The sequence below is a fragment of the Haemaphysalis longicornis genome, unplaced genomic scaffold (assembly GCF_048455015.1).
Source record: "Haemaphysalis longicornis isolate Haplotype H1 unplaced genomic scaffold, Haemaphysalis longicornis Haplotype H1 scaffold_2, whole genome shotgun sequence".
Lineage (NCBI taxonomy): Eukaryota > Metazoa > Arthropoda > Arachnida > Ixodida > Ixodidae > Haemaphysalis > Haemaphysalis longicornis.
The window spans coordinates 225542914-225554392 of record NW_027526295.1 but is presented as its reverse complement, the minus strand read 5'-3'; the positions used below and the strand labels follow the sequence as shown (position 1 = coordinate 225554392).

The 11479-nt window shown below is 49.6% G+C and overlaps 1 protein-coding gene across 1 annotated transcript in view; it reads right to left on the bottom strand.

The window, feature by feature from the left end:
* Positions 1-11479, bottom strand: part of LOC144170032 (A disintegrin and metalloproteinase with thrombospondin motifs 7-like) — a 137465-nt gene that overhangs the window by 38492 nt on the left and 87494 nt on the right. The window contains exons 5-11 of the mRNA XM_077699521.1: positions 10430-10519; positions 9308-9462; positions 7076-7225; positions 6386-6532; positions 4144-4288; positions 1987-2079; positions 205-350 (exon numbers count right to left, since the gene is read on the bottom strand). Of these exons, the coding sequence (XP_077555647.1) occupies positions 205-350; positions 1987-2079; positions 4144-4288; positions 6386-6532; positions 7076-7225; positions 9308-9462; positions 10430-10519 (926 nt within the window). The remainder of the gene's footprint in view (positions 1-204; positions 351-1986; positions 2080-4143; positions 4289-6385; positions 6533-7075; positions 7226-9307; positions 9463-10429; positions 10520-11479) is intronic.

Sequence of the window (11479 nt, the reverse complement as noted above, 5' to 3'; positions counted from 1 at the left end):
ATGAAATAATTGCACGGTCGCTGATTTAAGCCAACAAAAAGCGGCGTCAGTAGCTGCGTCAACGTAGTTACCAGCCCGACTCCCGAGAAAACGGAGAAAAGTGAATACAACAGTCGCGATGAAAATTCTTCACCACATCGCGGCCGCTAAAAAAAAAAACAAAAAAAAAAATAAAAAACGCCATGGTTCGGTGACGCCACATACCTCGGATGGTCGCAGTGCCTCTCCGAGACCATGACGCCACCTCCGCAGCTGCGCGAGCACTCGGACCAGTTGGACCAGGGGCCCCAGTGGCCGTCGATGGCCTCCGGTCGCTCGCCCATCTCCGTGCACTCACCCAGGTAGCACCACTGCTCGCGCGGCACGAACAGGTATGCGAACAGTCGCATCGAACTGAGGCTTGTTTTACGAATTAGCGCTGGGAAAGCGGCAGCGGGAATTGGCCAATGGGGAATGCGCACGCGCAACGGCATCAGCCAATGAGGTAAGCGGAGGACCAAACAACCGCGAATGTGCCTTCTTTTCCACTTGGCGTTGTCTTCCTCGTCCGTTTTCCCAAGGAGATAACGCCAAGTGGAACTTCTTTCTTCCGCGCATGTTTTCAATAGCTCTCCACACCTCGCAGAATCGTCAACAGCGCACGGAATTAGTGAAACGAGCACAGTACACCTGCAGGACGGTGACGAGACTACTCCACCAGCGGAGCTAATTCGTTACCGAGAAAGTTTAAAAAAAGTTCGCAAAATGAAATAGCTATGTGAAACGGGCTTTGTACACACGGTCATATACACAGGAACAAAAAACCCTTACTCTTCCTTCCTGCCAAGTCCTTTGTTCTTCGAACGAGTTTGAGAAAAAATTCACGAGCAAGACTTGAATGGCGAAGCAGTTGTAGGAGATCATTGACGGACACAAAGTCGAGTTTTATTGTCGTGGTTGACGTGGGCGGCATGGCATTCCAATGACGTATAAATGTTGAGCAAGGCCAGAGTGAGCTCTTGGTCCTTTTGGTCGACGTTTTCGTACGTCACTCTGCAAGCGCCACTTATCGTCTCTGGCGGATTCTTTGCACGCCGAGCCTCTCGAAGCAGAGCGGCCTCTTCCTCGGCCGCACCGGGCCACGTAGAAGACATTCAAGTCTTCTACGGTACAGAGAACACGACGACACGAGGACGAATGAACGAGGGACGTGCGCTATGACGTGTCTTTCTCGTTCCGAGCAAGTGTTGCTACGATACGGCAAATGCTGGCATTTTTTTTGTGCGCAATGTTGGCCAATCTCTCTAAGTGGGTATGCTTAGCTTGACGAACGTTCGCTCGAGGCACGCGTGCACAAGCGCTGGGCGTTTTCTTGGTATTAAGTGCAGAGCACTTTAGGGGCTCGCCTTGTCGTAGCTCGCTCGCTGGACCGAAGTAGAGCCACACGGCGTTCCGTCGTAGCGGCGTAACCCAGAGGCTTCGAAAGCCAAGCGGTGTATACAGTCATAAGCGTTCGAAACTCGCGAAACGCTGGCGCTTGTCATACATCTTCCCGTTGTTTAGCGCAAAAAAAAAAAAAAAAAAAACTGTAGGTACATTTGAGGCACAATATACTTAATTAACCGGCAGCGCCCGCGTTCGTTTAGTTAAGAACGCTCGTTGGGTTGGTTTTTACGATAGTAAGTGAAAAAAAGTGTCAGTGCAACGCCGGAACGTGCGGGAGGAATAGCAAGCACACAAAGAACAGAACTCCCGCTGGCGCAGTTTCAGGCAGGGGTCGCACGAGCACTGCGAAGGCGGGAAATTAGAATTGCATAGGGTCGTAGCAGTGGGCGGATAACGGCGCTAAAGCCCATTATGGCGAATTGGTTTTGCACTTCCGACAGCTTTCATATTGAGTGAAACGGCTTTAATTTTTTTTTTTTTAAGCTGCAGACACCATACACAAACGATTTGCTCAACATCTTCGCCGTTAAAGAAAGAAGAGTCAGCGGTCCGCCATCGTACCTTGTTCTTGTCGCAGACGGTCCCCTGGGCCGCCGGTTCCATCTTGGTGACGCACTTGTTGCCCAGGCGGCACCACAGCGTCCGGCACACTTCCTGGCACGGGACACACCCGCCGTCAAGCCACGCACGCGCACGCGGATCCGCGCCCGCTCGGGGCTTCGCTGGCTGGCCCCGGCGAAACCGGCCAGCTCAGCCCCCGGAACGAGAATCGAATCCCACGGGTGGCTGCCCTTCACGGACACCGGACAGCCCAAAATGTTTAATTAAAGCCGCGATTTAGCATGCGTTTATGTTATGTTTGACGAAGGGAGGAAGTATATCGCTTCGGTATTTAATATCGCAGGACAGTGCCTCGTTAAAAAATGAGTTCGCAAGAATTCAATGACTAAACTGCGCAAGCGGGCACCTTTACATTTATGGTCGCCTTAGGGATGCGGGCTAGTTCTTTACAATTGCAAGGAATAAAGCAAGCGGAATAGCCTGGCGAACTGTGAAAAATTCGAGAAGAAGGCGCAGCCAGAGCACACCTGCTTGTGTTGTGTGTGTAAGCGTTTCTTTTCGTGTGTGTGTGTGTGTGTGTGTGTGTGTGTGTGGATGTGCGGATACGGGGTGGCCGAGACGCGCCGGGAGTTGCAACGGATTGACCGCCTCTAAAATGGCGGCCCTGAAACGGCTAGCACTAAACATTGATATACTAGATCCGCAGTACACGTTTACGCAGTCATGTAGTGTTCATCTACTGGCTTTAGTTTTTGCGCATGCTCCTTAACATCTCACACAGATTGGCTGTCGTGATTGTCAGCTGGGTTCATTTGTAAAAAAAAAGATTACTGGATACCTAAGGTTCGTAACCCGTATAAAATCGGTATTTTGAACGCCCTGATCAATATATTCCAGAATTTTTTTCTTTCGATTAAATAACTTGGGTTCTAGGTGCAGTTTTCTGCTTTTTTCCCATTCGTTTTGCCTAGTTTCTGGCTGACCTACTTTTTGTGCTGTGCCCCTGTTTTCTTGCTTCCTTGTCTTCGAAAGTTGTCTCTCAGTAACATAATTCACATTTGTTAATTGCCCGCCCTTTGTGCTTGTGCTTTGTGCCTGTAAAGCGTGCTTTGCCTGCCATTCTCGCAAACGCTGCGGTGTAGCCTTCCCTACGGAAAGGCTGTTTATAAAGCGCGGTGTCCGCGCAGCTGGGTGTACCGGCGTCACTCTACCCAATACGTAATGCGAAAATAAAATAACATAAATTAAAATAAACAAAAAAGTGACGCAAGCGTATTTACTGGGAAGTAGAGAGAAGGAATATGGTCCCTACGGTTTGCCCAGCGTTGGAGTATGTAGTGTGCTGACGCCATGCTGGTGCCAATGTGGGGGCGCTAAGGGACGACGTAAAAAAGCGTCCATGCATAATAGGTTGAAGTTGTCAATCATATCAGTAACATTCATACGAAAGTAGCCGGTGACAGTATTTAACCAACGTGATAACTTTGCCAAAAAGAAAAAAGCCTTCCCCGCATTTTGAAACAGGGTTGGGGTTGGCTACTAAGAAGTAAACAAGGTTGGGGAGGACGCGGGGGGAGAGAGGGGAAGGGAGGAAGGAGAGTGTACAAAATAATTAACGTCCGCGGCTTCATGCGTTCAGAGCTAGGAACTGCGCTGTTCACAAGTTGGGTTTAGCGCAGCTCTAATTCTAAGTACTAATCTCGGAATGTTCCTCTCTTCTGTCTGTGCACCCCTATAATAAGAACCCCAGTTAGTCGTGCCAGCCCTCCCGCATGCACAGTGCATTTGAAAAATTTCTCATTGTGGTCGTCACAAGGAAATAACGGCGGGTAAAAATTACAAAGCGGTAAAATTTCCCCTTGCCCCAACCTTCATTAATACTATTGGAAGTACTGATTTCTTTTTCTGCCTACGCGAGAGTAAGCGAAAAACGAATCATACCAGTTCGCGCTTGCCACCCACTGATCACCGTCATCTCGCGGGGTAAAAGGAGGATGAGGATGAGGAGGAGGAGAAGAAGAAAAAGAAAAAGGAAAATAAAAAGGAAAATAAAAAGGAGAAAAAGAAAAAAGAAAATGAAGGAGATGAAGAAGAAGGAGAAGAAGAAGAAGGAGGAGGAGGAGGAGGAGGAGGAGGAGGAGGAGACGGGGAGCTCACCTCGATGCCGTCGCAGTGCTGGGCTGCGGGCCCGTACTGGAGGCGACACTGGTGGTCGGCGTCGTACATGGCACCGGGAGGCAGCAGGGGGAAGGTGAACTGGTGCGCGCGGGGTTCGTCGTCCAGGCAGCTGCCCCAGTCGCGGCTGCGAGAGCACGCACAGTGTCAGCAGCGTCGGCTTCCTTCGCCGCCACGGAGACAGGACAGCGGCGCGCGCCGAGGTTCCCGTAGGTGAGGTCTTGACAGCCTGTGCTTTCCATTGTCACTGCCAAGACGTTCCTGGCGGCAAGTAGCGAGGATTGGCACGAATGGACGGAGACAGGAAATTCAATTATGTTTTTATTTACCACTGCGGCACCCCCACCTCTGGCGGCTGCAGACCTGCCAACCCCAAACTGCTCCAAGTACTACAGAAGATGCCAAGAAATACTGAAATTGCATACAAAAATACTAAAATACCATTTTATTCCTCAGAAACTAGCTTGGATAAAATTCATAGCAAACATATCACAAAAGACGCACAAAATGTTCTAAGAATTAAATCTTGGAAGTGGAGGGCTGGGATAGCACAGAGGCCGTTGCTGTCTTGGCACATCTGGGCACATCTTGCAACAATCAAATGCTCAACTGTCTTTTCGGACATGGAGGCACGGAACTGTGTGTGAGCCTTTCCGACTTTGCTGAAAGCTCTTTCACACTCTGCATTGCTATGCGGGAGTTTCAAGACCCCCAACATAACTTTCGAAAGTTTACCATACTTCAAAGTGACATACACTTCTGGCAGATCGGAGACCGCACGCCACTGCTTGTCGTTCCGCTCCTGCTTTGTTACTTCAGCGGGTAGTTCTTCCAACTGAAGATGGGCAAACTGCCTGAGTGTCGTCCAGAGCAGGATTGACACCTTGCCCCTCCTGAACTGGTACAAGCAATGGGAAGCGGTTGACTAGATATTTGATATCAGCAAACCTGGCATGTTAGATGGAAGCAAGCCATGCCACTTCTGCGCTCTTCAACAGGTCACACTTCAGTGGAAATTTCAAGATCATGTACCTACTCTCTATCCGGCACGAAGAATCTTCTGATTCATGTAAAAAACTCCTCCCCCGCTTCTTTCTTCAGGTTTTACAAGCTCTGCATGGTATGGCTGCCAATTACTAGGTCTTCATCATTTCTTTGGGTGGTTGAAGACTTGTACTCAACGTCGGTCAGCACAGAAAAAAAAAACGCATACAACGCACCACACGAAGTACATGGGGAAACGAAGAAAAGCAAGCACATTTCGAATAGTCTTCGTCTTTGGCTCTGGATACAAGCCGTTACAGTGTTCCAGCATGACTTTGTGAAATGGCGAGATGCAGCCAGTAGATTGGATTGTACGGACCAACAGGACCAACTTTGCTAAGTTTTTGGCACGAAACAAAGAATCGTAAAAATATAGTTGTCATTACGACACTCGTAAAAATGTGCTGAAAATCGGGCACTTTACGATAAAATCGTAAAACTTGGCAGGTCTGCGGCTGTGTCTTTTTTCTTCAATTTAGACCTATTGTCCCATTCTTCTGGAAAAAAAAAAAAAAACTTCGAAAATTGACAGAGACTCAACTGCACGAGAGTCTCGTGGTGTGGCTGCCATCCGCTATGGAATGAACGCGGCTTGTTTCGCCTCATTGTAATTCCGAGGGACTCGCAAAATTCCCCCGGGAACAAGCTGCACAGCGGTCGCATTGGTAACCGATTCGCGCAGCGAAATATGCAGTCTGACGTAAAAGCTTGCTCGAAGCCACGCGTTCCACCCGCGCGAGGAAGGAAAATCGTGCGGAACGTGCAAAGCACCACTATTTTTCCAAAGTAGCGTAGTAACCAAGTATTTATTATTTAGTGACGTCTTTTTTCGGTTGCACGCAACAGTATCGATTGTGCTGGAGAATATTGTAACGATGGTTACAAGAGATTGGTAATTGCAGTTTATTTCCCAAGGCGAATATGCGCCCACAAGCAATGAGCTACCGCTAGACTAACGCTCCACGGTCTTCTTCTTCGTCTTCTCCCTTTGGTTTTTTTTTTCACACTCCGGAGCACGCTCGTCTCCCTCTTCCTTGTCTTCGGACATCTGCCAACGGCCAAGCGTGAAGGCACACCGCCATGGCGGGAAGTTCAAATTGGGAGCAATATTTTAGGGGCAGCTACAAGCGCCTGTAAAAGTTATTTCTTTTCCAAGAGGGCACAGACAAAGTATACTCACTCGAGGAAGCGCGTGATCTCCTCACGACTGCAGTTGGACCAGACAAGCGGCGACGGGTCCGAGCTAAGGTGGGGCGCCATCACGTGCTGCCGGAGCCCCGCTGGCGCCTGGCAGCCGTTGTGCGGCCCGTCATGGCTCATGCCGAAGCTGCGACGCGGTGACGCCCCAAAGGTCAGCCACTGACCACCACCACACCCACAGGGCGCAAACACCGTCACATTCACGGCATGACCTATGTCTATGCACGCGGCACCTTGGAAAGCAGTTGTTTGGCGCTCTTTGCCCTAGCTGGCCTTGCGCCAAAAAATCCAAAAATCATCATCGGAAGGCAGTTCCCGCGCTCGGTTTCTTCGCACAAACACACTAGTTATAACGAACGAAGTCGCTTTCCTTTATTCGAAGTCTATATTTAGTGGAAGTTTCTACGGTTACATCTGCAGTGCAAAAAAAGCAACTCGTCAACACATTTAACGAAATACTGCTTATAACAACATTTGTTTCTTGTCCCGAGTACTTCGTTATAACGAGGGTTTTAGTGTTTATTTTGTACCCTTACTAACTGTGCCCGCTGTTAGAATGTGGCGCCCTAATGGCCCCTAGGTTTACATGCCCATCAACAATGGTGACATGCCTGACAGGCTGGCTGTGTTTTTCGTTCAACTTAGCGCGCCGCCGTCGCAGGGGACTCACTTGTGTCCGATCTCGTGCGCGATGGTGTACGCGAGCGTGAGGCCAGAGTCCTGGTTGACGTTGCAGCTGCGCTGCGGCTGACACATGCCGGCCACCTCGGCCAACCCCAGCGTCGAGCATAGCTCCAGCCCGGGCGCGCACATGTTGAACCTGCAAAGGACGCACGTGGGGGAGAGGGGGCCGGACTACGGCGTTTCAACACGCCTCCTCCCCTTGGCGGGCACACTAAGACGAGCACAGAGAGCGTCTCCAAGATGTTCTCTTAAGAGATCTCTTGTCTGTGGTTAGGGAGAGACAGAAAATAAAGGCGAACTGGAGCACAGAAAAAAAATCCTGTAGAAATTCAGAAAATTATCTACTAATGCGTAGCATTCTTATGCTGCTTGTCTTAAGTGTGAGTTTTTACAGTCATATTTTTGGTTTTTCTAAATCCTGTCCGACAAATTATCTCTATTTACGCTATTATAGCGATTCGAAGTGGAACATTCGCAAAATGCATTATTGAGGAAATGCAGGACGTTTCCGTAATTGCTTAATATTTTTCTTATTTACAAGTTCTTCAAACTTTTGTTCGACCAGTTATCTCCATTTACGCTATTATAACGATTACAGGTGGAACTTTCGCAAAATTTACGTTATTGTGGAAATGCAGAGCGTTACACGTTTCGACATTTCTGGTACTTTTTTGTATTTTTCTTATTTTTTAATTTTTTCGACATTTTGTGCAACCAGATATCTTTTTTTACGCTATAACGATTACAGGCATAGGTCGGCGTACTCACTCGTGAGTACACTCATTTGTACTCATTTGTACTCAAACTCACGAGTGAGTACTATGATGAGTGATCACACACCCAGAAAAAAACAGTGAGTGTGATGACGATTGAGTACAGGGGTAAGTCCATTACTCGTGAGTACAGTACTCATGAGTACACTACTCATGAGTGTGAGTACTCATGAGTACAGTATTCATGAGTATGAGTACTCATGAGTTTGAGTACTCATGAGTACACAGTACTCATGAGTACACAGTACTCATGAGTACACAGCACTCATGAGTACAATACTCATGAATACTGTTTTTGCGAGTGTTTGCACTCTTGAGTATATGCACTCCTGAGTGCAGTAGTGCAAACAAGAAAACGGACGACAAAAGCTGCCCCCGAAGACACGCAGAAAAACGCAGTTTACGGCCATGGCCGCACCGACAAGCCCCGAGCTCCCCTGAGCCCGACCCGGCCTTAGAACAAGAGGAGACGCCAGACGCAACGCGAGTGCTTACGTTCCGTTTCGCTTTCTCACATGTACTTGCCTTCACGCAGTAAGTCGCCCAACGACAGTGCACCGTGTCAGACGTTTTCTTCCTCTGTCCTGATTTATATGTAACCTGTGTTTTTCTAATCAATTAAACAATTTATTTTTTCTACTTAGTCTCATTCGAGCTACGACCTAGCTAACACTGCAGATAAGTTGATTATTCGTGAGTAATACAAATTGAGTACTCATGAGTACAGATTGAGTACTCATGAGAGCAGAATGAGTAGTACTCATGAGTAGCACTCATGAGCAGTAGTACTCATTGAGTACTCACGAGTACAGATTGAGTGCTCATGAGTACTCACTCTGTACTCATGAGTACAGATTCAGTACTCATGAGTACAGATTGAGTACGAATACTCGTGAGAACAAATGAGTTTGAGTACAAGTGAGTACGATTAGAAATGAGTATTTGATGAGTGAGTACGAGTGATTTTGTGAACAGATGAACTTTTTGAGTCTGAGTTTGATTGAGTACAGCGTGAATGAAAAAAATTGTGATTGAGTTTGAGAGTTCTTTCTGTTTTGCCGACCTATGATTACAGGTGGAACTGCCGCGATATCTGCATTTTTGTGGAAATGCTGGGCGTTACACGGTCCTGGTTGTAGGGATACTCGGCGAAGAATGCTACGCATTAAACATGCATATGCACGTAGATATGAGCAGTGGATTGGGAAAAGTCGAGCGCCGATTATACATCGCGGCGGTAAGTTTCTCGCACCATTTACGGAAGTACGAGAGCAAACCGAAAGCTCAACGGACAACGAAGTAATAGCCACTGCGATTTCTCAGAAAATCCTGGCGCCATTTTTGCGCACGGGTGACGCCACGTGCCGACCGGTGTGGTTAAAAAAGTAAGCGCTCGGCAGAAGAAGGGAGGCAGTACGGAGCCTCGGGCCCAAATGTGTACGCACCTGGTGACGAGGATGGCGAGGTCGTGGTGGTTCGGGTGGCTCTCGTCGGACGGGTTGACAAAGCGCTGCCAGCGGCAGAAGCTCTTCAGCGTCCCGTCGGCCGACTCGTCGACGCGCAGCTGATCGAGCTCCTCGGAGGAGGGCAGCGGCTCTTCCTGCGGCGACACCAGGGAGCGCTGCATGCACTGCTTGTCCCCAAGCTTACACTGGACACTCTCGATTCACCGGCCCCGGATAGTTTGCGGGCAGTCCGAGGATGGCACTCGGTTTGGATGCCCCATAGGAATGCATATGTAAAAATCGAGCGCCAGATCCCACCCAAGGCAGTCCGAAGACGGTCCGGGACTGACACACCCTCCATCTCTCCCTCCACCCTCATTTTCCCCTACATTCATACTGTAAACATCGTCAGCAATAGACGTCCCAATCTCTAGCCAGGTTTGTGTGCAATGCACCTGAGCCTCTGAGGGTTTCGCTAAGAGGTATGGTTACCTTCACCTTATTTCCGAATACCTGGAGAAAGCCAAAGAAAGTTCGGCCACCTTCGCAACTGAGATGCGAAGACTGAGGAAACAGCGGAGCTGGTGTGTCTTGACTAGCTTTAACTTGGCTTTTCTTAGGCCTGCCCATGTTACAGGAGATCGGACACCCGCCCGGCGCACGCCGTCTCTCTCAACTAGAACAACACCTGCACGTCAGAGCTTACGTCGTCACTAGGCGCAGCCAATCCCCGACGCGCGCCTCCTCACCCGAACATCTGCATCGCGACGCGCACTCCCCACACCTGCTCGTCAGCTCCCCGCCACTTCCCCTCACACATTTTGGCGCACAATTTTCCACCTCCACTTCTTTTCTGCGCCGATTTTTGAGCGACGCCCGGCACGGCCGGAACTCAAGCTTAAACAGCTCCGCCGTTAAAAATCCTGAAGCGCGCTGAAATCTGATTTAACTAGCAAGACCTGCACAAGGCAGGGAAGTAACGCTTAAGCAACCAAGCCCTGCGCGCTTGCATTTTCGCGTCATGCCTGCGTCCCGCAAGCAGCAATTTTAGTTCCCTAAAAAGAGTCACCCGAAAACGTTTCGCAACCACAGCTACGGAAGATTGGAGATAAAGGTGCTTACCTGCGCAGCTTCGGGCTCGAGGAGGATCATGCGGACCAAAACCACGTTGATGGCGTTGCCGATACTCGCGTCGTGGAACAGCGTTGAGACCTGTCCAAGAGTAAGCGCAAAAGGGCGCGGCACAGAACTCGATTAGGCACCAGAGGGGAAGGGGTAGGGCAGCAAAGAAGGAGGAGAGGTTTAAAATGAAAAGGGAGGAAAACGTGAACTGCAGGAGCTCTCGGCTCCAGAAAGAATAATGGGATAAGATAGAGCAAGTTGGGAAAGAAACGAGGGCGGGAGAGACGTAGAGTGAGCAGTGCACTCCACGCGCGTACATTCACGGGAATACACACCCAGTGCGAATGTTTGGGTGTGAGGTCTTGTTTTATGGAGGGGTCAGCCGGGGGGGAAGGGGGGGGGGGGGGGGGGGAACGGGAGTGGTACAAAAAATTGGCTTCGTACCCGCTTGCTTCGCAGCAAATGTCATGGAAAGACCATAGCCTTCTACCGCCGCGGCTACGCGTCACCCTCCCCTTGCCCACAGAGCTGTATTGGACAAACCATTATAAAACGGTAATCAACTCAATCGCTTGAGTCAGCCAAGAAAGTTGACTAGAGGGTCAACCACGAGAAATCTTCGCCCGCTCTCTGATTGCTGTGTGCGTACTCTGAAACCTACAAAAGTGCTACATACCCACCCTCAGCAGTATGTATGCAACGCGAACCCGCATACCCGCTGTGGGGCGTTGAACAATTCGCTTTATGAGCCGGCATGCACGCTGCTCTCGAGCGAAATTCCACGGTTGTAGCAGCCAACCGTCTGCATTTTCTTTAAAAAGAAACAACCCGGAGTTGCGAGATAAAAAAATGAACGTCCACCGAGCGGAACTTTTTGCCCCCTTCGGCGCACAGCTACATTGAGTTATCCAATATTTACAGGCAGCCAGAGAACATACAGCCCGGGGCAGTAAGGGGAGTGAACGTTCTCGCACGACAGGAAGCAGATGCCAAGCCACGGTGCTGGCGCACCGGCTCGGGTCTCGATCAAATATGCAGGCGTGCGACAAC